General features: G+C 47.2%; 2 protein-coding genes across 8 annotated transcripts in view; both read left to right on the forward strand.

The window, feature by feature from the left end:
• fnip2 (folliculin interacting protein 2) overlaps nt 1-16,651 on the forward strand; it is a 38,267-nt gene extending 21,616 nt beyond the window's left edge. For all 7 annotated transcript variants that reach the window (XM_064337460.1, XM_064337461.1, XM_064337464.1 and 4 more), the window contains 11 exons: nt 3,412-3,483; nt 4,071-4,206; nt 4,592-4,793; nt 6,759-6,847; nt 7,598-7,744; nt 8,538-8,707; nt 9,451-10,489; nt 11,322-11,478; nt 11,846-12,046; nt 12,427-12,542; nt 14,677-16,651. In XM_064337460.1, the coding sequence (XP_064193530.1) occupies nt 3,412-3,483; nt 4,071-4,206; nt 4,592-4,793; nt 6,759-6,847; nt 7,598-7,744; nt 8,538-8,707; nt 9,451-10,489; nt 11,322-11,478; nt 11,846-12,046; nt 12,427-12,542; nt 14,677-14,755 (2,408 nt within the window). In that variant the 3' untranslated portion in view covers nt 14,756-16,651. The remainder of the gene's footprint in view (nt 1-3,411; nt 3,484-4,070; nt 4,207-4,591; nt 4,794-6,758; nt 6,848-7,597; nt 7,745-8,537; nt 8,708-9,450; nt 10,490-11,321; nt 11,479-11,845; nt 12,047-12,426; nt 12,543-14,676) is intronic.
• A 2,997-nt stretch (nt 16,652-19,648) lies between these two features.
• LOC135255804 (rap guanine nucleotide exchange factor 6) overlaps nt 19,649-25,111 on the forward strand; it is a 44,110-nt gene continuing 38,647 nt past the window's right edge. Inside the window, exon 1 of the mRNA XM_064337468.1 lies at nt 19,649-20,391. Within this exon, the coding sequence (XP_064193538.1) occupies nt 20,323-20,391 (69 nt within the window). The 5' untranslated portion in view covers nt 19,649-20,322. The remainder of the gene's footprint in view (nt 20,392-25,111) is intronic.

The raw sequence follows: 25,111 nt of genomic DNA on the forward strand, positions 1-25,111 counted from the left end.
CACCAACCAGCTCATTGGGAGCAATGGGGGGATCTTAAAAGCTTCCGGTGCTGAGCTTCATGCGCTGAGACACTACCAGCAACCACCACCGGGGTGTAAAAGGGCAGTTTAGAGCAGGTGCACTGAAATCTGGCCCTGTAGGCCATTAGCGCTGCTGCTTTTCAAACTTCCCCTCCAATCAGGGGCTGATTTATAGCAGTGACACCAGGTGGGTGGGGTCTCTGGCCAATCACAGACACCGGTCAATAATTAACTATCAAGTCTTAATAAAAGCCAGCTGTAATGATGGCCTTGAGGGGGTGGTTAGGAGTATCTACTCTCTAGGGCTGCCCTACCCTGTTCCTGGAGATTTACCGTCCTCTAGGTTTTCATTTCAACCCTGATTTGTCACACTGGAGTCTACTGCTTAGCAGCTCGATGAGATCTCTAGCTGTTGAATGAGGTGTGCTATGTTAAGGTTGGAGTGAAAAACCAGGATGCAGGATGGTAGATCTCCAGGAGCAGGGTTGGGCAGCCCTGCTCTACAGCATGTGTACTCACATCTCTCCCTTCAATCCAAATTCAGCCCTGATATTCTTTTCTCCCAGGGAATTAATTGAACAATTAGTGCGACCGATTGGCCAGACTTCACACCTGACTCCCAGGTAAAGGGAGGGTGGAAAACCAGCAGTTCTCGGCTGAGTAACAGGGCTCTGGAGTCCAGACTAAAGTCCGGGTCACGCATTGAATGATAACATTCGCCATAAATGTAAAGATAAGTTTCACAACGGTCATGCCAGAGAATGGTTCATCTTCCAGCAGACCTGTCTTGTCAGCGCCCTTTTTGGGCACTTTGCTTGAGAAAAGCAAGCAGAAGTATCTTAGAAACCACAGAGGGCTCATTTCCGGAAAATTCCCCATCATGACGTACGTCTAATTTATTTTATTCTTTTATTTTTTCAGGGCACTGCATGTTGATTTTAGAACTTCTGCTTTAATATCTCTGGGCATTTTGTCTCCTGTTTTAATGTCGTTTTAAAGTCAGAGACATTCTGCTGGATTATTCAGTACGCTAAAGGCAGTGCTTCTCTTCTTTTAGGTTTTTTTTGTCTCCGCACAGTCACGACCGGAACGTTTTTTGTTTGGGCTTTTGTCTTAAGTTCTGTACTTTTTTTAATGTACATCAGGAGGGTCCAGGACAGTTCACTGGGGTGCTTGTGTTCCATGAAGCATGCAGAATAACTGCATATCGCAGAAATGCCCTAATGGGTCTATTCCCTCCCCCTCCTGAGTGGGCCCGTGACGCGGGTTCGCGGTTGGCGGGTGCAGTTTTCTGTCGCCGCTCGCCGTCGCTCGCATGGTTGCCGGGTAACTGACCCTCAAGCGCGCGAGCTCTGCCGTTCGGCGCCTGCGTTTCTCTGCGTGTGAAGAATCTGTGCGCCTCCTCTCCTCTCCTCCTCTCTGCGCCTCCTCTCCTCTCCTCTGCTCTGCGCCTCCTCTCCTCTCCTCCTCTCTGCGCCTCCTCTCCTCTCCTCCGCTCTGCACCTCCCCTCCTCTCCTCCTCTCTGCTCCTCCTCTCCTCGCACTTCACCCCCCCCCCCCCCCAACGCATTCAGAGATCGGGAGAGACGCACGCTGCCCATATGTGGAGTCCAGCACCTGAGAGCTGAATGTTTGGGGTTTTCTTTTGCTGTTTTTTCTGAATGCCCCCCCCCCCCCCACACACCTGATTGTTTTGTGGAAAACGCCACCTTTGATTGTCCGTCTCTCCTCTCTGCTCTGTGAATGCACTTGTGGTGAAGGGTCTGTATGTCCCCCCCCCCCCCGTTTCTCTCAGTGCATAGATGTATAGTTATGTTAAAGGAAAAGCATTGGTGTGTGCTTGTGTGTATGTGTGTGTGTGTGTGTGTGTGTGTGTGATATACAGTGAGGGGTTCAGAGCAGCAGAGGTGTGAGGGTGTGTGTTTGTGCAGTTGCGTGTGTGTGTGTGTATGTGCGTGTGTGTGTGATAAACAGTGGGGGGTTCAGAGCAGCAGAGGTGTGAGGGTGTGTGTGTGTGTGTGTGTTTGTGCAGTTGCGTGTGAGGGTGTGTGTTTGTGCAGTTGCGTGTGTGTGTGTGTGTGTGTGTGTGTGTGTGCATGTGTGTGTGTGATAAACAGTGGGGGGTTCAGTGCAGCACTGGTGTGAGGGTGTGTGTAACAGCTGGAGAATGTTTAAAAAGCATGTAAAGGCAAGTTCAAATCAAACGCTCAGCCAACAAGCCGCTTTCCTTAAGGAGAAATTCTGCTCTGTGTGGATTTCTGAGCTTTAGAATGTCAGCTGACAGCTGCTGTCGCCTCGGAGACTCCACACGTCAAATCTAGATTTTAAAGACGAGGTGGATCCACTCAACAAGTTCTGATATTGGAACAGAAACAGAAGTTTAATTTGTTTATTAATGAGTGCCATGCAAGTCTTTACTTGGTAATTTTACATTATTTTTTTTTCCTAGGAAAACCGAATTCTTGTCTTGGTTGCTGTTGCAGTTTTGATCTGAACTTGGCGTGAGGTTGCAGGGTATTCAAGGGTGCTCAACCCTTTGAAGCACAGGTTTTTTGGGGTGTTTTTTTTTCTGTTCAGAATTCCAAGTTAGTGTTCTAGAACTGCGCTGCTTTCAGTCACCAGCAGTGATTGTGACGTCAGTATTAGAATGTTCAGCTAAGAACATTCTAATCACACATTTATAATCTTATACGAGGGGGGTAAGGGTGGAGTGTGTGATGGGGTCAGGTGTGTGTCAGGGTGTGATTTCCCCTCACGGGTAAGGGTGGAGCGTGTGATGGTGTCAGGTGTGTGTCAGGGTGTGATTTCCCCTCACAGGGGTAAGGGTGGAGTGTGTGATGGGGTAAGGGTGGAGTGTGTGATGGTGTCAGGTCTGTGACGGGGTGTGATTTCCCCTCACAGGGGTAAGGGTGGAGTGTGTGATTGGGTCAGGTGTGTGTCAGGGTGTGATTTCCCCTCACAGGGGTAAGGGTGGAGTGTGTGATGGGGTCAGGTGTGTGTCAGGGTGTGATTTCCCCTCAAGGAGTGGTGAGGGGCAGGGTGGAGTGTGTGATGGGGGTCAGGTCTGTGCAGGGGGGTGTGATTTCCCCTCACAGGGGTAAGGGTGGAGTGTGTGATGGTGTCAGGTTGTGTACAGGGTGTGATTTCCCCTCACAGGGGTAAGGGTGGAGTGTGTGATTGGGTCAGGTGTGTGATTTCCCCTCACAGGGGTAAGGGTGGAGTGTGTGATGGTGTCAGGTCTGTGACGGGGTGTGATTTCCCCTCACAGGGGTAAGGGTGGAGTGTGTGATGGTGTCAGGTCTGTGACGGGGTGTGATTTCCCCTCACAGGGGTAAGGGTGGAGTGTGTGATGGTGTCAGGTCTGTGACGGGGTGTGATTTCCCCTCTCAGCTCACAGCACCCCCGTGGACATGCCGAGCCGGGGTCACAGCGAGGACCGGGACAGCGGCATCGCCCGATCAGGTACGCCTGCAGCCCAAAATAATCAATCCCTAATAAATCACACAGAGGAGCACTATTGCCTGGGAAAGGACAGTGTTGCCAGATTGGACGGATTCCCGCCCAATTGGGCTATTTTTTTAATGTTATTGTGTGGGGGAAAAACGGCTTTGGGCAGGGCAGGTTCACCGTTCTCAAATCTGGCAACATCCGTCATCTAGCATCTTCCCAGCTGTGGAACTGTATTAGACATACAATAAGAAAATAATGTTTTTAAAGTATCCACCCAAAAGGGGAAGTGCATTTCTCAGCCTTTCTGTAACTCTTGTAACTTGTAGCTACGTTTCACTCTTTTTGGTGGGTAAAAATGTAATGGTGTTTAAAACCTGTGAAGCATAGCCTCGCAGCTTGCTCTACCAGAGTTCCGCGGCTTTGGAAATCCCACAGTGCTGTGCGGCTGTGGGTGTCCTGTCCGCCTGCCCGCTCTCCACCAGCCACGCTCGCGTTAGTCACACGGTGACCCGTGACCGCGGCGACCGGCGGGCCGGCCCGATTGATGCTGCGGGGTCGTGACCTCACACGCGCGTGTGTGTGTGTTTGTCTCTCCGCAGCGTCGCTGAGCAGCCTGCTGGTCACGCCCCTCCCCTCCCCCGGCTCCTCCCTCTCCAGCGGCTGTGCCAGCAGCTACCAGCGCCGCTGGCTACGCAGCCAGACCACCAGCCTGGAGAACGGACCAATGCCGCGCTGGTGAGCGCTCCTACCCACAATGCACCTCAACATAGGAACAATAATAATAATAGCACTAATAATAATAGAAGAGAAAAATATATATAATAATAATAATAAAAAGAAGAAATAATAGTAATGTACTTACCAATATATAATAGTAATAATAATTATTAGAATTGCTATGATTATAATAATTATTATTATTAGTCTAGAGCATATGGCAATAATATTTTCTGTAGTGCACTTCAAAGTGCCGTGTAATGAGCAATGGAACTATTTCCAAGGGAGAGTAATAATAAAAGTAGTAGCAATAATAATAATGATAATGATATTATTTGTGTAGTACAGTGGGCCTCTGGTGGGGATTCTGGAGGGGATTCTGACCTGACTGTCTCTGCCGCAGGAGTATCGAGGAGACCTTCAGCCTGTCGGACGAGAGCTGCAGCTCGAACCCGGCCATGGTGCGGCGGAAGAAGATCGCGGTCAGCATCGTCTTCTCCCTCCCCGAGAAGGAGGAGGAGAACAAGAGCTTCCAGGAGTTCTTCTTCTCGCACTTCCCGCTCTTCGAGTCCCACATGAACAAGCTGAAGACCGCCATTGAGAAGGTGGGCCTCCACCCCGCCCCCCTCGCCCCCCTCGCCCCCCTCGCCCCCCTCGCCCTCAGTAGGGTCCATCTGAGTTCAGTCAGTCCAGTGGTGCGGTTGGGTACCTGGGTTCGGGTTCGAATCCCGGCCGGGGCCTTTTCTGTGAGGAGCTTGCATGCTCTCCCCATGACTGTTTGGGTTCCCTCCCACAGTCCAAAGACATGCAGGTAGGCTGATTGGAGACTCTACGTTGCCCATAGGTATGAGTGTGTGAGTGAATGGTGTGCACGCCCTGCCCTGAATGGTGTGTGTGCCCAGGGTGTATTCCTGCCTCACGCCCAGTGCATGCTGGGATAGGCTCCAGCACCCCCCCCCCGCGACCCTGCCCAGTATAAGTGGGTATAGATAATGATGGATGGAGATTTTACTGTTTTATCAGTTTACTCATTTGTTTGCTATTCCTTAGCTGTTCCGTATTCTAAAGCACACCCACACACAGACACACACACACACACACACACGCTCACACACACACAGACACACACACAGACACAGACACACACACACACACGCTCACACACCCACACACACACGCTCACACACACACAGACACACACTCACACATACAGACACAGACACACACAGACACACACATGCGCCTACACTCAGACACAGACACAGACACACACACACACACACACGCTCACACACACACACAGACACACACACACACACACACGCTCACACACACACACAGACACACACACACGCATACAGACACAGACACACACATGCGCCTACACTCAGACACGGGGACACACAGACACACACTCAGACACACACACGCTCACACACACACAGACACACACACACGCATACAGACACAGACACACAGACACACACACACACGCTCACACACCCACACGTGTACAGACACAGACACACACATGCGCCTACACTCAGACACGGGCACACACACACACACACACACTAGTACCAGACCCTTTATTCTCTCTGCCGTGGCTCTGTTGGAGACAGAGAGGGCTCAGATGAGACAGAGCTGGAGGACCCAGGCCCAGCATGCTTTCTCACAACCACAGACGCTCACAGAAACTGAACCGGCTCTGGGACGACAATTACTGTATAATCAGGAGGATAAATGGCTAAACTGAACTTAAAAACTCCTCAAAGAGTCACTGGGCCAGTTATATTAGGCCGGGGGATACTCAAATCTGACCCTGGGGGCCAGTCGTGCTGCTGCCTTTGGTAAACGGACTGCATTTATATAGCGCTTTTATCCAAAGCGCTTTACAATTGATGCCTCTTATTCACCAGAGCAGTTAGGGGTTAGGTGTCTTGCTCAGGGACACTTCGACACGCCCAGTGCGGGGATCGAACAGGCAACCCTCCGACTGCCAGACAACCGCTCTTACCTCCTGAGCTATGTCGCTTTTCTTTATTACCTGACAGTTAATTGATTGATTAATGCCGCTGATTGGCCAGAGGTTTGCCTCACCTGGCGTCCCTGGTTTGAGGGCCAGATCTGAGTGTTTCTGGGTTCGGCTGTTCTGTTGAATAATTGGCGGTGGTGAAGCATTTCTTTGCAGACCCAGATTTATGTGAGAGCAACGTAAATGTTCTCGGGGTTTGGAGAGCTTCTGTTGCGTCCACGTAACTGTCGCCTCTACTCGTGTGAAATTGATCCTGCGTAGTTTTGAAATCAACACCACAGGAACCATTCAAGGTGACGGGCGGTGTTTTGGACTTCCAGAGCAGAGCTGTTAGAGTGGAAAGAGCCCTTTTTGGAGCAGCTTTTAGGCAGAGGAAATGGACCTTTTTTGGCAGCTTTTGGGCAGAGTGTCTGTCCTCAGGGTGAGGTAGCCTGGCTTAACAGTAATAATGTAGGGATTGTGGCACCTCTTTTGGAGATGGCTCCTGTTTTTTTGCATTTCCTGCTTTGATCAACGGAGTTCCTCCTTGTTTCAGGCCATGATCCTGTGCAGGAAGATAGCGGAGTCCAGCCAGCGGGTGCAGGTGTACCTGTGTCGAGTCATGGACGCTCTCGGGGAGTTCCGGTAAGTGGCGAGATATGATGCTGCCCCCTGCTGATCGAAGGATGTACTGCAGGTGGCACACCCCTGTTAAAACGTTATGTGCTGAAACAGTGAAATGTGAGCATCCAGCTCTTTCTGCTGAGTCAGCTTTATGTATCCTATTCGGCTTAACACTCCTGCTCTGTATAAAAATAAAAAAAAAACACCTTCACTTATATGCTGACAAAATTATTCTAAAGATTTTAGTGTATGTAAGGCTAATAAAATTTAATATTTTATTTTGAACAAGTCCCGGAATTTCAGATTTGAGGAAGCCTAATTTGGGCAAGACTGATAGCAGTAATGTTCACTGCAGTGTCTTGAAGACGGACTTGGTGCCTTTATCTGTTGTGATAACTTAAATGGCACTTAGAGCTGTTCCTTGGGACATTAATCCACCTTGCATGCGTTTAACAGGCATAGCAAATTGAGTTTAAATTACAAAAAATACTTTTTGGCCTCAAGCCAACCTTTGCAGTCCGAATTATCTTTCAAGTTTTTCCCCACTTGGTCTGTAGGTGTAGTGTGATTAGCTTTGGATGTACCACTGAATACAGACTGTGATGTAATGGCCTGTGGTGTGTGTGTGTGTGCGCACATGTCCGTGTGCGTGTGCATGCGTGTGTGCGGTCATGTGTGCGTGCACGTGTGTGCGTTTGTGCGTGTTTGTGTGTGTGCGTGTGTTTGTGCGTGTGTGTGCATGTGTGCGCATACGTGTTTCCGTGGGAACAGGACGACGGTGTGGAACCTGTACATGGCCCCGCGGATCACGGAGCCCGTGTGGCTGACCATGGTGTCCCAGAGTGCCGAGAAGAGCCCGCTGTGTCAGCGCTTCCTCCGGGAGCTGACCGCTCTCACCGAGAACACCGCCAAGAGCCAGTGAGTCTGCAGTGCATTCTGGGCCAGCTTCATACCGGGAAAACATCGATATGTGATATCTTTGGCTTTCTGGTATGGAGCAGGTCCTGGTATCAGGCCCAGCTTTTACCTCAGCACTGGAAACTATTGATATCTGGCCCAGTTTTTACCTCAGTAATGGAAACCATAGGTATCTTGCCTAGCTTTTACCTCAGTAATGGAAACCATAGATATCTGGCCCAGCTTTTACCTCAGCATTGGAAACCATAGATATCTGGGCCAGCAATTACCTCAGCAATGGAAACCGTAGACATGAGGTCCAACTTTTTACTCAGCTCTGGAAGAGATAGACATTGAGCCCAACTTCATTTCAGCTCTGGAAAATGTTTGATTGCTTCATTGCCATCAGACTCTGTGTTAACTGATGAACTTTAAAAACATACTCCTGTTGGTACTTTCAGTTCTGTAAACCATTGACGTCAATGCTTTGTTGGAACTTTTAACCCAGTGAACCATAGATATCTGACCTTGTAAACCAGTAAACTGTAGATATGAGATCCAACTTATTACCTTTCTCTCCTGCTGGTTACTTCAACCATTTAAACCATAGATTTCAGTCTGTGTTGGAAATTTCAACCAAATAAATTATGTACATTTGATCTCGTAGTAACAAAAACCACAGACGTCAAGCCTTTCTGGTTACCATGGGCCTGTGGCCATACTGAAAATGTAAACCCGGTAAACCCTTAGTGTGCAACAGCACCCTGCTGTGTGAGAAGACTCTGTGGCTGATCGCCCATCTCATGCCGTGCAGGTTCCTGTCCTCCCTGCTCACGGCCGTGTTGACCTATCACCTGGCCTGGGTGCCCACGGTCATGCCCAATGACCACCCGCCAATCAAGTCCTTCGCTGGAAAGCACACCTCCCTGTCGGTGGACATGTTGGCCAAGTCCCATCCTTACAACCCCCTCTGGGCACAGCTTGGTGAGTAACTGCTTCCGGGTCAAGGGGGTGTGTTCCGGGTCAGTGGCTATTCTCTGATGTGTAATCTGCTGTGGTGCTCTGTGAAGTACGTGTTCCCTTCACCGTGTAGCATGGTGGTGTACTGTATTTCCAATTGCTTGGTACTTTTCGAGAATATGCATGGAAGCCTCCACGAAATGGAAACGGGTCCAATGGCTATGCAGAGTTCTGAGGTATACTGCCATCTAGTGGCGAGATTGGGTTCCCTTTTCAAGCCAGTTACTTCACAGTGAGAATTTAACCATTAATGAAAAAATTGTGTATCTTACATTTTATACTGCTTGATATGAGTAGTGTAATGCCTGATTGGGAAATAGCTTTGTTTTTTGGATTTGTGGTTATATCTACTTGTGTATGTTGTATGAACAGAACTTGTGTGATGTTTTGGTGATATACAATATATATCTCAATATTTCATGTAAATAAACAAAGCTTTTATAAGATGATCAGTAAAGAGGTTTGTTTTAAAAACTTTTGACATTTGACATCAGTCTTTCAGTTTTTTTTCAGAAAATCAGACAGGGTACCCCTGTACCCCTATATTAGACATTTATGCTACACAGAGCTGGGTGAGAATACTCAAATGTGTGTTACACAAATGGAGAACACTGACAGATGCGGAACACTGACTCCAAATAGGGGTTTCCGAAGTGTTTTGGGAGCGGAGCTGCGGTGGTTAGTTCCTCTCCTGTGCGGTTCTGCAGGTGACCTGTACGGCACGCTGGGCTCCCCGGTGCGGCTGGCGCGGACGGTGGTGGTGGGGAAGCGGCGGGAGCTGGTCCAGCGGGTGCTCTACGTGCTCACCTACTTCATCCGCTGCTCGGACCTGCAGGAGAACGTGCAGCGGGCCCAGGGCGGGGCCGAGAGGGACGCCGCCGCGGCCGGGATCACCACCACGCTGGAGCGGGGCGAGGTGGAGGAGTCCGAGTACGTGGTGGTCTCCGTGCGGAGCGAGCAGGCCGAGGGGGAGAAGGGCGGGGCCGCAGAGGACGGTCACGGTCAGGCCCAGAAGGACAGCCAATCAGAGAGACCCGACGAGGAGGAGGAGGAGGAGGCCACGCCGCCTCCCGCTGCCCCCCGCAGTCCCGTGCCGGGGGTGGGGCAGGAGCAAACGGAGGAGGCGTTGCCCCCCGCCCCGTTGGGGGAGAGGCCCTGTCCCAGACTCTTGCCCCAGGAGAGCCCACTCCTGCACAGGGTCAAGTTCCAGATCGGGAGCTCGGAGTCGCCGGACTCGGACCTGGAGTCCCGGCAGAGGGAGGTGGACAGGAGCTACTGCTGCTTTAGGGACGGCCTGGCGGAGGAGTCCGAGACGGAGGCGGAGCCTGAGGACGCCGCGCCCAAGCCCCGCCCACAGCGTGGCGACTGCCGTGCCGGGGCACACGGTGGCCTGGTGGGGGGCTGGACTGAGGGGTTGGGGGGCCAAATGGAGGGCAGAACTGAGGGGTTGGGGGACCTGGTGGAGGGCAGGACTGAGGGGTCAGGCTTCGCAGAGAAGCCCCGTTCTCAGGGACAGAGCGCAGTGCGTGTTCTGGCAGACAGGGCGGCGCCAGTGAGGATTTGCCCGGGGTGGTGTGCTCCCTATGGGAGCGGGGGCAGGAAGCTGCCCCTCAGGCTGCAGGCGGACATCCGGCGGAACGAGAGTTCGGACAGCGCCCTGGGGGACAGCGACGAGGAGGAGGTCACGGCAGAGCAGTCACCCCGACAGGAGCAGCTCCAAGAGGAGCAGGAGCTTCCGCTGCTCAGGTAACCTCACCTTACAGCTTCAGTACTGCTCAGGTAGCCTCACCTTACAGCTTCAGTACTGCTCAGGTAACCTCACCTTACAGCTTCAGCTGCTCAGGTAACCTCACCTTACAGCTTCAGCTGCTCAGATAACCTCACCTTACAGCTTCAGTACTGCTCAGGTAACCTCACCTTACAGCTTCAGTACTGCTCAGGTAACCTCACCTTACAGCTTCAGTACTGCTCAGGTAACCTCACCTTACAGCTCAGTGCTCAGGTAACTCACCTACAGTTCAGCTGCTCAGGTAACCTCACTCAGCTTCGCTGCTCGGTAACCTACCTTAAGCTTCGCTGCTCAGGTAACCTCACCTTTGCAGTGCTCGGAACACTGAGGCAAGCTTCCACAGCAACTCAGGTAACTTACGGTTTCAGCTTCAGCTTATAACACTGCTGGGCTGTGGGCAGGGAACAGAAGATCCAAACAGCAAGTATATACACAAACCAGGAGCTAATACACTATGGCTCTCAGCCATGGATTAAGCTACACCTCTGCCTGCAGGGGTCATGTGTAAAAATGTGAGACAGGCCTGGTTCTGTGTCTAGAGTGGAGACTGCAGTGACTGGAAGACTGAGGAAGTTTCATATGTTGGTATGTTTTGGTTATTCTGTTGAAACCTCAGATCCCAGAAAATTTTCTGATCTTATCAGCACGTCAAAAGTTAAAAACGATTTTCAATGCTCATGAGAGCCAGGTTCTTGAGGCAGTGTCTCGGTACGATTTGTTCTGCAGTAAATTTAATTTATTAAATTGGTATTTCCTTTTTAAATTTTTTTTTTCTCTTTTTTTCTTTAGGACGGAAACAGTCAGCAGGCCAGATGTGAACAATTTCGGCAGGTCTCTGTTTGGGGGCTACTGTCCCCAGTACATGCCGGACTTCGTTCTGCACGGGACCAGCTCCGACGAGAGGCTCAAGCAGTGTCTGCTGGCAGATCTGGAACACACCGTGCTGGTGAGCCCTTCATCATCATCATCATCATCATCATCATCATCGTCATCATGCACTTCTGTCACTTCTGTTTCTCTTGACGGTTATAGGACATGCTTGAAATCCTTTCCGTATTCCATATCCAATGTTTTTATTTTAGCCAAACTTTTACTTTATTGCTACTGTGTGAAACGCTTTCTTGCAGTTAATTGTTATGTTTTGGTATTCGTTTTTTTGTTGTTTTACTTCTGTAAAGCATTTTTTTCTCCATGCCGTGTATGAAAGGTGTTAATAAACTCCTCCTCCTTCCGCTTCTTCGTCTTTTCCCTGTTCTTATCGTTCTTCTTCTTCTGCTTCCTCTCCTGCTTCTCTGATTGGTTGTCCCCTGCAGCACCCGGCCCTGGATGAGCCAATCGCGGAGGCCGTGTGCATCATCGCTGACACGGACAGGCTGAGCGTCCAGGTGGCCACCAGCCAGCGCAGGACCACCGACCCCGGCAAACTGGGCAAGGAGGTGCTGGTGTCCAGCCTGGTGACCCACCTCCTGCATTCCCTGCTGCAGCTCTACAAGCTTCACGTGTCTCCTGACTTTGTAAGCATTATTTTATATTTAATAAAACAGGGGCGGCAGCGTAGTAAGGCGTTGGTCTTGTAACCTGAAGGTCACGTGTTCAATTCCCTGGTAGGACGCTGCCGTTGAGCAAGGTACTTAACCTGCATTGCTTCAGTATATATCCAGCTGTGTAAATGGATGCAGTGTCAATGTAAATGCTGTGTAAAAAATGTTGTGTAAGTCGCTCTGGATAAGAACGTCTGCTAAATGCCTGTAATGTAAAAACATCTTTTCTGTCATTTTATCCGAACGTAGCCGACTGTGATGGTAATAGTTACAGGATATAGCCGTCCGTGTGACGCCTGTGTGAAGGCTTCTTGGCTCAAATTGTTGTGTTGTGGTTTTTTTCCTTTCTCCAGTGTATCATGCATCTGGAGGATCGGCTACAGGAAGTGTACTTCAAAAGCAGGATGCTGGCAGAGTATTTAAAGGGACAGACCCGGGTCCACGTGAAGGAACTTGGTGTAGTCCTGGGGTAGGTCAAAGGTCAAGGCTCTTGCGTCTGTAGTGTACAAAAGACAGACTTTGTGGACAGTTTGTCCTGAAAGCGTTTTTTTTGTCACTGCAGTCAAATAAAAAATTGACTGTGAAGGTAAAGCTGGTGCATTTATATTACATCAGTGTAACAGAGTAATCTTTAGGGCACTGAGGAAAAATCACAACTGGGAAAGGTTTTGCCTGTTTCCTAAGTGTTCTTTTATTACGTTTGTTATATCTGCCCCATTTGAAACTCTGCCGTTTCACTTCTACTGAAGGCTCACCCTTAATAAAAGAGAAAAAGATTAAAATGCTGCTGTGTTGTACTTGCGCTACATATTGTTGTGGGGAAAATTGCCACCCAGCTGGCTGAAATGAAAGATAGATGTGAAATCGCTCGTGTCGGTCTCTTGTTTGAATGATAAGTGCCCTGCTGGTGACAGTCTGAATTTAGATAGATGGCACTTTATTTCTCCCCGTGGGGAAATCTGCTGGGAATTTTATTGGGATTTCTCCACTGGGGATCAATGAAGAGTGCTTTTGGCACAATCTCACATGCTGAGACATGGCGGTTGCTTGTATAAGCTGTCTGTGGCAGTTGCTTGTATACGCTGTCTGTGGCAGTTGCTTGTATAAGCTGTCTGTGGCAGTTGCTTGTATACGCTGTCTGTGGCAGTTGCTTGTATACGCTGTCTGTGGCAGTTGCTTGTATACGCTGTCTGTGGCAGTTGCTTGTATACGCTCTCTGTGGCAGTTGCTTGTATAAGCTGTCTGTAGCAGTTGCTTGTATAAGCTGTCTGTGGCAGTTGCTCGTTTACGCTGTCTGTGGCGGTCGCTTGTATACGCTGTCTGTGGCAGTTGCTCGTATAAGCTGTCTGTGGCAGTTGCTTGTATAGGCTCTCTGTGGCAGTTGCTTGTATACGCTGTCTGTGGCAGTTGCTTGTATACGCTGTCTGTGGCAGTTGCTGGTATAAGCTCTCTGTGGCAGTTGCTGGTATAAGCTCTCTGTGGCAGTTGCTTGTATAAGCTGTCTGTGGCAGTTGCTTGTATACGCTGTCTGTGGCAGTTGCTTGTATAAGCTGTCTGTGGCAGTTGCTTGTATACGCTGTCTGTGGCGTCGCTTGTATACGCTGTCTGTGGCGGTTGCTTGTATACGCTGTCTGTGGCAGTTGCTTGTATAAGCTGTCTGTGGCAGTTGCTTGTATACGCTGTCTGTGGCAGTTGCTTGTATAGGCTGTCTGTGGCAGTTGCTTGTATACGCTGTCTGTGGCAGTTGCTTGTATACGCTGTCTGTGGCAGTTGCTTGTATAAGCTGTCTGTGGCAGTTGCTTGTATAAGCTGTCTGTGGCAGTTGCTTGTATAAGCTGTCTGTGGCAGTTGCTTGTATACGCTGTCTGTGGCAGTTGCTTGTATAAGCTGTCTGTGGCAGTTGCTTGTATACGCTGTCTGTGGCGGTCGCTTGTATACGCTGTCTGTGGCGGTTGCTTGTATACGCTGTCTGTGGCAGTTGCTTGTATAAGCTGTCTGTGGCAGTTGCTTGTATACGCTGTCTGTGGCAGTTGCTGGTATAAGCTCTCTGTGGCAGTTGCTGGTATAAGCTCTCTGTGGCAGTTGCTTGTATAAGCTGTCTGTGGCAGTTGCTTGTATACGCTGTCTGTGGCAGTTGCTTGTATAAGCTGTCTGTAGCAGTTGCTCGTATACGCTGTCTGTGGCAGTTGCTCGTATACGCTGTCTGTGGCAGTTGCTCGTATACGCTGTCTGTGGCAGTTTCTCGTATAAGCTCTCTGTGGCAGTTGCTTGTATAAGCTCTCTGTAGCAGTTGCTCGTATACGCTGTCTGTGGCAGTTGCTTGTATACGCTGTCTGTGGCAGTTGCTTGTATAAGCTGTCTGTGGCAGTTGCTTGTATAAGCTGTCTGTGGCAGTTGCTGGTATAAGCTGTCTGTGGCAGTTGCTTGTATGGGCTCTCTGGCAGTTGCTTGTATACGCTGTCTGTGGCAGTTGCTTGTATACGCTGTCTGTGGCAGTTGCTTGTATACGCTGTCTGTGGCAGTTGCTCGTATACGCTCTCTGTAGCAGTTGCTCGTATAAGCTTTCTTATAGCCACCCACACGACTGCCGCTTTCTGTTTCAGGATCGAATCCAACGACCTCCCGCTTTTGGCCGCCGTGGCGAGCACGCATTCGCCGTACGTGGCCCAGATCCTACTGTGAGCTGGAGCATCAGGCCCCGCCCCCTCCCGCCAGGCCACGCCCCTACACCATGCCTCGCCCTACGAGGAACCGCTCTTCCCACATTAACTGTCTTCACCCTCAGAGGACAGAGAGGATGACGAGCTCATATTCGGTGTGGGGGATCCCCCCCCCCCCCTCCCCCCACACACACGTGGGACACGGGACATTGGAGCAAACCCAGCGCCTGCTTGCATTGAAGCAAAAAAAAAAACTGAATTCAAGTACAGTAAAAAAAAAAAAAGACAATTGATTCAGTCTTGGACTAGCAATTAACATGGAACGCTGGGTGGTCGTTATATAAGCTGATATTGCTCGTTTTAATTTTCTTTTTGTATCTGTGATATTTTTTCATGTTTTTATACAAAGGGATGAAACTTCTAAGAAAGGTGTTTTAAGGGAAAGAGCTGTTTGAGTAAACGTTTACATGAGGTGAGAATCTGGTATCTTACAGTACATATTAGGCTGACACTAATGGTCTGTTATGCCATTCTTAATTTCTTTTCTTTCCGATAAGTCGAGTGTTAATGTCTGCACAAAAAAATGTCACAATTCTGTATGCTTAATGATGTCTTAATTTGTATTTTTTTGCAGCTTTTTTTTTTTTTGGGTTCTTGTTTGAAAATCAACTTGATAACACGAGCAGTCTTTACATTTCCTTGGGCATTTAATGAAATGCGGATCATCGAGCTTAAGAATGCTGAACGGTAAACTTATTTTATTTTAACCTTTTTCTTGGACGCAAATGCAGTTTAAAAAAAACAAAAATGGATTCCGTATTCCAGAAGCAAGTTGTGTTTGGGTCTGTGCTGTCAGAGGCCAGGTAGACAGGTAGACAGCACCTGAAGCTGCTGACCTTCCCCTTCAGCTGACGGGCACCCTGGATGGCCCTGTCCGTGTGTTGTTATGGAAACAGCATTTGCATTATAAACCACGCCCCCCTCAGTCAGGCGGGGCAAATGGACATGTACCTGCTTCCTAAGGCAACACTTCCACTGTGAGCATGAGAGGGAAGGACGCGATCACTGACCGATTTAAACCAATCGTTTTGCTCCGCCGTCGAGAGCAAAGTCTTTTGATTGGTCCAAGTGTGTCTGATTGACAGCTTACTGTGGTGCTGCCCACTTTGGGATTCATGAAACCTCACTCTTCCACCACTACTGTGGGGGAATGGAGCTTCGCTCCGTCTGCTTTTATACAGGGATTCAAAACGGTTTCCAAACAGACAAATGAAAACTCAGAAAACCATCCAGCTAGCTGGGCTTTTGTATTGTTTATATTTATGGCTTATTTCATGTACAATTTCCTGGAGAAAAAAAAAGAAGTTTTTTTCAGAATTACAGTCATAGTACAAACTTCATTAACATTTTTCCCAAAAAATTGCTGGCTTTTATTATTGTTGATTCTTGAAAACAAATTAAGAATAGCTGTTCTTTTTTTTTTTAACCTTTTTTGTCTTATTTCGCTTTGTTTACACTAAACCCTACCTCAGTTGGCAGGATTCGAACCCGTCTTATCTCGTCTGAAGGCTTGAGCCTCTTTATGAGACGCTCGTTTCCTCCCCAAGGTTCCATTTCCTGTCGTGTAAAAGGGGGCGGAGCAGAGCACTCTGGAACGGTCCGCGGTGCTGCGAGATGCGGTCCCTCACTGTGTTAGCGTGTATGTGGTGCAGGTGTGTGTGGAGCGGGGTCAGCCAGCTGTTCTGCGCTGCAGTGTGTGTATGGAGAAGCGTGCTCACGGGGCCTCATTCGAGAACATGCCTGTGTCGTGCCTGTGACGCTCATTCCTTGTATCTTTTCGTTTCGTTCAGTATTGCTTCGTGATGTTTCAAGGCAAACACACGGCACGTTTAATAAACGAAGGTAATTTGAATTACAACGACGGTTTAACTGTTTTGGTTGTCGTTGTTTGCTTTCCATCTGAAAAAGGGTTAAGAGTCAGCATTGGCTCAGTTTTGATCCCTGTTTCAATCGTCAAAGGTTCATTTCCCATACAGTTCCAAGTGCCAGAAATTTGCAACAGTGAGGACAAAAGATCAGCGATGCACTAAATTAATTTGGAATTCTGCACAGATCTTATGACCAGTGATGAATTTTAACGGTTCCCTTTATTCCACATTCAATTTACTGTATATTACTGCAGTTCCATGTAATGCTCATTATGACCACCAGGTGTAGCTGTGGTTGTAGCACAGGGCCCTGGATAACGTAGAAGTGCACTAATGGAACAACTCAGGTCCGTGCTGAATGGACACTCTTTGCCCAAACAATGATATGCTTCAGCTCACATTAACTGCCGTACAGAAGCACTTAACTTGAAGACTATCACTTCAGTGCACCGGGCTGTGTTCGAACCGTTGACTTATAGTGCTGCTGGATGAACTTACATTTATCTGATGCTTTTATCCAAGGGCAACTTATGTGGCTTTCATACTGTAGATTTATAGAGATGGACATTTTCCAAATTCAGGTTAAGAGAATTTGGAATTGAAGCAGCAACCTATCAGTTGGCATCTTGGTGGTCTAACCATTATGTTACACTGCCACCCCGTGCATCATACAGAAATACACCACACTGGAGCCCAGTAATTATAGTTTTAAGCCGTGTTTAGTCTCTGCGTTCTCTCTTTGTCGAGATTAATTGGCAAAACCTTTAATGTATCCTAATGTAATTTTGTAAATGCTATTCCACATATGACCATTTGAGGGCACTGTAGTACAAGCCATTGAAGACAGAGGACTCCATGCATCAGCAGTTGACAGAAATCTGACGCAAGGAACATTTACATTTTTACATTTTGGCATTTACCATTTTCTTATATCATTCAATGGTATTTCCCTTTTCGTGGACAATTGAAATTATTTCCATTTTCAAGATGTTCTTATCCAAAGGGACTTGCACAGTTCGCAGTTTTTTTGACATGCAGTCCATTTATACAGCTGAATATTTTCATAAGCATTTCAGGACCTTGTTCAAATGTACCATAGCAGCACCACATTTGAGAACTAAACTCAGTTTACTAGCATGAAGGATTATGGACGATCTCAAAGAATTTCATTTTTAATTAAATTCTTTGAGACTATCAAAATCAACAGGGAAATCTGAGGGGCAAAGTAATGACCAGTAACGGCCAATGCTACAAATGGCGCTACACCATGAAAATCAATTTTCGGTTTTCTTTGTCTTCATTAGGCATGATATTTTAATGATTGCCGTCATTGGAGATGTATCATTCCCTGTGATAAAAGATCGCTTGCCCAGCACAGGTACTTCGGTAGTGTTCACCGGGGACGAGGTCATGTGAGATGGACGAGGAGAACCCATCAATCTCACCTTGCGGGGTCAGGTATACAACGTAAAAACGCTAAGTAGAGTAGGTGTTATTGGCCATCTGAACTATGAAGCATACACATACAGAATCAACACATACACATGTGCAGTTTCAACCGGAAACATATTTATGTATTTATACAGAGACAGTAAACGCAGAAGTAAAGGCCACCCAAAAGAAACGTGTGGTTACAAGGTTAAACACGAACTCCCCACTTCTCGTCTAAATGTAGCCACTTCAGTCATATCTGTCGAGGTAAAAATATACAACTGAAAGACAAACGAACACCAACTGCATTAAGTGGTATCGAATAAGTAGAGTAGGTGTTATTGGCCATCAGAACTATGAAGCAACCAGATCTGAAAACCTACCATGCAGAATCAACACACACACACACACACACACGTGCAGTTTAAACCGGAAACATTTATTTATTTATTTATACAGAGACAGTAAACGCAGAAGTAAAGGCCAACCAAAAGAAACGTGTGGTTACAAGGTTAAACACGAACTCCCCACTTCTCGTCTAAATGTAGCCACTTCAATAATTTCTGTCGAGGTAAAAATATACAACTGAAAGACAAACGAACACCAACTGCATTAAGTGGTATCGAATGGCGAAGAAACCGGTGGTTCTGGAAACTCGGCAAATAAAAGGCTATTAATATGTCATTCAATAGCTGAAGTTACGCACAGCATTCGATATCTCTGTCTTGATTGGCGAACACTATTTTCTGCTGGAGCTTCAAACGCCTACTTCAAGGTCAGACAACCTGCGTCCACAGGACCTGGTGCAGCACTTTTAAATGACTGACTTCCACAGACTGCCTTTAAAAAAAGATATTGCTATATTGCTAAGCTATTGCAAATCAGTCATAATATGAGTACTCCTTCATTCCATGGGGTTGATTCAACCTAATGTCTGCACTACATTAAAAAATGCAGACGTACTTTTCAAGAAGTTCCCTAATATTTAAAATTAAGAGTACTTCTCAATATCATGTGACCCGTCACATTTTTGAAGTTTTTCCACTAGTAACTGGTATAGTGAACAGCGATCACCGTCGTATTGCATATAAAAATCAGAAAATCAACCGTCCCTGAATTATGCTCACAACATATTTGCCGTGGCTTTCGCTTAATACAAAATTTATTTATGTTTGCCTATATGAATATTCTCCCTAATGACATATTCAACAGTATCGCGAAGATAACATTTTGCTACAATACATGCACAGTGGTATATTGTCTGTCAGAACACGTGAAACTGTATAAATCACGTCATTAGCTAATACATCGTCCGAGATGCACATTTTTTCCCCAAACCAACATAACTTACTAATGCCCGGTGGGATGATCAACACCAACCGACCGCAGATTTAGTGTAGCCTCACCCGTTCTTGAAATTCCAGCGGGGTGGCAGTGTGGAGCGCAGAATGGACCGTTTCCGCGCTGTCATTCCACAATCTTAAAGTAGGTGGCGATAAAGATTTGTTCCCTTCATTGTATTTCTTTCATGAATTATATTGTTGTCAATGGACTCGCCCACAAGCTTTCCTCCGTCAGTCACCATGGTGGCACAAAGCAGTAAGACCTGGCTCTCGCCTCGTCATCTTTACTAAACAAAAAAAGAAGAGAATATTACCTTGCTTTGTGGATACGCGCGTTTACATGTACTGGCTCATAGATCGCCTCAATGGGCAAACGTTTCTCGACTGAGTTTTATCTGTTTTTATAAAGCGACAATCCGGATTTGTTTCAAAGGGAGAATGCAGACGAGAAGGGACTAGCTAGCTAACCAGCTAGCCTTCCCGGCGTCTGGATAAACGGGACGATTTATTGAGTTTTTACTCTTTCAACTCTTTGGTTGATTCACTCCCTGGCAAACTCAAGGAGATCGTAACAAACATATTTGTCGCGACTAAAGCCGGAACAAGGGGCACAACCTTGGTGGATCCCGGAGCATTCCTCTGGGATCGGGAGCTGGAGGAAATATACCCCGTGGCTCTGGGCTTGGCCTGGGGGGAACATAGCGCACCTTCGTGGGATTTCTGAAGTGTGATAACGAAGGAAAAGAAAAGAACAGCGAGAATTTAAGAGACAGCTAACTTAGCGTTAGCTTTCTGGCTACGACAGCGCTCTGCCGAGGAGTGCAGTTGATTACGATTTTAAAAGTGCTTTTTGGCTTGTGCTTTTTATTTGTTTTAATTCAAGAAGAATGGCGTCTTACGTGGATAACAGTTTCAGACAGGCGGTCATGAAAAACCCAGCCGAAAGAACGCAACAGGTCAGAAGCATCATTTTTCTTAATTGTTTATTTTAGAGATGTTTTATTTGCATAAATGAAAGTACTTTCTTTGGGGGAAACGAAGTCATGTAGTGCGCCCAGCCAGCGCTTACATGGTGTAGCTTAGCTAGCAAGCTAACCGTTATGTAGCTAACTAGCTAGTGAAAACTACCAGCACTAACTCGCTTCACCGTTAGCCAGAGACCGGGTGCTGGCTAGCTGATGCTATTTCTGTTAGTAGGAGCAAATTTAATAATGTAACTTAGTTTTTTTGGGATCTTTACCGTTGGTCAACTACTTTAAGAAGCACATAATGCAGATGAAGGATTTGAACGTAGCCTATGCTGTTCCTGCCGTTGTTAGCTCTGCAGCTATAGACTAGGCTATATTTCACTGCTTATTGAGTTGGTCTAGCTGACGTTAACATTATTTGGTAACATAAGTTGTAATTGAGTGTGGCCAATGAATCCACAAATGTGGGCTACCGATATTATCGCGTAGGCTGTTTGAATGATACGTTTTGTCGCAGCTTGATATGTGTTCACTGATTTGAAAATAGACAACGCCAAGGGACAGCTGTCCACTTCAATTAGTCTACTTACTGCAGGAAAAATGTTTAAAGATGAAAGAGTGGATTGTAGTCCATTCCCCATATTTTGTACAGTGTTTTGTGAACTAGAAGTATATGAATGCCTTTGAATTTAACGTGATTGTTCCGCAGCTGCTATACATAATGTTGTTATGGGGGTGGAGTAATTGCTGTCATGTTTGATTTTTGTAGCGGCTTAATCAATGAGCTCAGACGATGGGCCCTCGTAAAAATGGCAACCTTTGGGGTTGGCAAAGTGCTTCATACCTAATTAGCTTTTACTTGACAAGACAGCCGTAGATCATAGGCTATAGGCTACATTACGTTTCTCTGGCATATTGCTCTGTCAACGTGAGGCAGGTTATGCAAATCTTTTTATTTATCCTAAAAAACGTAAGAGAACAACATGGTTAATGGTTGTTATAAAGTGAAACGTGAATTAAGTGCCTCAGTTTACGTGGAAAATAATGTTATCTGAGCTATGACAAAAAAAAAAAAGATGCGATTGATCGGTGAACCAAATTAGCCGAGCGGTTTTTTCTGGAGTAGCGTTTTGTTTTGAAATGGGATTAAAGGACTACACGCCCTGGTGGTTGTCGTTTAATGTCGCGATAGAAAATCACAGACAATAGCTACTTTAGAGAATCTGACCGCACAGAAAGCAGCGATGGTCCGTATGAAATGAGATTAGTAACCGTCGTCTGCTTTAGAGGCTGACATTTAACGGAAATAATTTAATTGGCGGGCTCCTCGGGTTGACTGGCAGCTCGTTGGTAGCCCATGCAGCGTGTTAGCACAAACAAGCTGAACCATTAATCCAAATCCAAGACTGGATAGGATGCTATTCATAGAAACGCAGCCGCCTTCGCGGCCTCATCTCCCCCCATTTCATTATCACTGTCATTAATTACTGATTAATTTTTTAAAAGTATAGATATTTGCAGATAAACCACTGTCCTCTAATCACCAAGTATAATTTCGTGAAGCAATACAATAATAGCCTCGAACATATTAATTTAGTGGAAATCGTCTGTGAACCTCTTCAAATCCTCTTTAGGCTAATGTAGTCTCTATAAGCCTATTACCGTGGTAGGAGGCAAATTTGCTGTCTGCCACCGTGCATTTTTAATTTAACTGCCAGGGAAGGAACTGCAGAAACCGCCTTGCAGGAAGAATACAAGACGTCTTGTTCTTGTTGGTTCTTGATTCAATGCGTTATGCAATCTAAATATCGAAAAAATGAACGAACACCGAGAAAAAAACACGGATCAATTGTAGTGGGCAGTTAATACGAAAGAGCGGATGGGGACTGGCTCAGTGTAATGAACAGGCGTTTCTTATCAGCCGAGTCTTTGACAGCGATGTCTGCTTTGTTTCAGTTAGATTTATCATATTTATCTGATGATAATGACTCGGTCTATTGTACACGTGGTTCCTGATTTCATTGAGTGTTGTTTTTTTATTTGACTTGAGCCGTTTATTGAAAAATCGCACTTTCTTGTCCTGTCGTGACTTTTTATTTGTAAACCTGCAGTGTTTCAGTTCCTGTGCTGTGCACGAAACTCTTTGGATCGCCGATATAATTCAGTTGACAGTGGTGTGTCCTTGTAATTTTAGATTAGAAGAAGATTAGAAGGCAAACGACGGCAACCAAAAACAATTTGCATGAATGTTTGTACACAGTTAATCAAAACAGTTGAGTGAACATTCTGTTATTATGAATTCATGAGCCATAAAAATGGTAAAAATGCTCACGGCCGCATATGTTTTCTGATGCATGACTAGAATGTAAAATCCACCCACTTAAGGCCAGTGAAGTGGTAAGTGGTAAATTTGCAGAGATTGGCGAATCTTCAGAGTCGATGAGTGTATGTTTTGCTTCTGAAACTCATCGCAGGCGCGTGCTCCAACGGGTCCGGGGAGACAGAGAACTCGCTCTTAATGACGTAGCATTGACCAATCAGAGCATCGCGGTGTATAATTACAATTTGTGTGAGTTTTCTTTCAAAGCATTTTGTGCTCGGTATTTGAACATTTTCCGTGGAATGTGCCTTCGGATATTTTTTTTAACGTGGCTTTTGCCATTCTTTTCTTAATTCCTGTCTTGTGACAAGTTAATGCCTTTCCTTTCAGATGTGCTCAGACATCAGTGAAGCAACACTTGAATTTTTTATGACGTAACTCCGGATTGTGAGCATGGTCTGAATTAGCAAAACGAGACAATAGCGTTCGGAGTTCATCTGTAGATTTTCCGTTGGTGGCTCGCTACCTGTCCTGAAGCTTGCGTTTAGATTCAGAAAAGGTCTGTAAATCTAGGCTTTACCTGGTGAAGTTACGGCCTTGCTTCCGGCTCAGTAATCGCACTAAGTAATGTTTTATGGGAAGCCCTGTCATCACCCAGAGAACTGAAGCAGAGAGCGGGATTAAAATATGCATTTTATTTGAACCTTTGAATAATGGGCCAAAAATGTCAAAAACCATTCTGGAACACGAGCTCCTGGCAGATAAAACAAATAATAACGTGACACCCTCCCACTCCCCCCCGTAAAGAATGCCATTTACTGGAAGCTTCCTTACAAAATGACCGCCTTGTATGAGTGTACAATCGGGATACAAATGAGGGGACCGCTTCCCGATCCTGCTTCATGACACGTGACGTGGTCAGTATTGGAAACCCCCCTGGTAACCGCATCAAGGTGCGATGACGGATGAGGTAGTCGCACGTATTCAGTGGAAGCGGCCCACCCCCGCCGCTGTGTGGGACTGTTTTGAGGGCTATGAAAGGTGCTCCTTTGCCCCTCAGTGCAGCGGGACTAGCGCTGGAGCCGTCGGATGGTTGTTTTTTACGGCCCAGGCATGCGGCAGAAGAACGGCGGCCGAGCAGCTGTTCCCTCCGCCTGGCCTTGCCGCATTCCACCTGAAGGACGACCGTGCGCGGCCCGCTGTGCGCCTCGTGCATGCCGGGGGGGGGGGGGCGGGAGGCGGGTCACAGACTCAGTAAAGGGGGGGGGGGGGGGGGGGGAGGATGCACACTATCCCCAACTGTTCTATTAGCCAATGATAATGCTTTATGTTGGGGGGCAAACCGAGATGGCACAGGGGGCGGCCATTCAAATTAAAGAGGTGGCCTTTGAAAAACACACACACACACACCCTGATATGAGCATGTTTGTTGGCATCATGAGTTCTCTTCCTGTGGTCTGTAGCTTAGCCGTCAGCCATGATCACTCGGCTGTCATATGGTGTACAGTGCTTGGATCCGGAGTGCTTGTTTTTTTCCATTATGTATGCGCACACACTGATGAGTTTTGGCAGGCCCCGGCGAAAAGGGGCTTTTAACTGGCTACAGAAACCGGCTGCACCAAGGCAGAGAGTGGACCTCAACGGGCATGCTGGGAAATGGAGTCTAACTTCACTGCCTGCAATCCCAAGTTTATCGGATAGTTGAAGTGCTTCAGCCATGATTGTATTTAGCCGTATTGACGGTACTTTCAGTATGTGTTGGTGTTGGGGTGGAGGTGGCGGTGGCAGGCTGGCAGCATTTCTGGTCTAAACCGAGGGCAGCTGAGGAGTTTCAGTATTATTCAGACCTGGCTGGGGGGGGGTGGCTGTTGGTTCTTTTTTTTTTCCCCCTCCCCCCGACGTTGGAGAAGTTGGTTTTAATGCTGGCGCGTGGTTGTGAATACCACGAGGCCCCAAAAAAACAGGACATGAAAGGGGAAATCTGCCTTAAACCCGAAACATGGATTCATGTTCGTTGCGTGAAATCGTTGTTAAGGCTCACGGGCTTGCGCGTGCTAACTGCTGAACTGTGTAGTTAGGGTTTGGGTTAGGGTGCGAAATGTTGTCTTTCCTCTCTTAGCGCAAGCCATTCGAACAGGAAAAGAAAGGTGTTTGAGGTGAACGTTTCCTATGACCTATTTTCCTGAACGCCTAGTTGTTGAGTTTGCAAAGGGGACTCAACGCACTAGCTAGCCCACACCTTTCCCTTCAGAGAACCTGAAACCCGGAGTGATATCTTTAGTTACAAAATGAGGTAGGCTATGTTTACCGTAAACCCTGGCCCAGGGCAGACAGCTACCGAGTGTTTATTTCACAAACAGTGTGTTCCCGTCTCTATTGTGTCATATC

This window comes from Anguilla rostrata, chromosome 5 (genome assembly GCF_018555375.3).
Source record: "Anguilla rostrata isolate EN2019 chromosome 5, ASM1855537v3, whole genome shotgun sequence".
Taxonomy (NCBI): domain Eukaryota; kingdom Metazoa; phylum Chordata; class Actinopteri; order Anguilliformes; family Anguillidae; genus Anguilla; species Anguilla rostrata.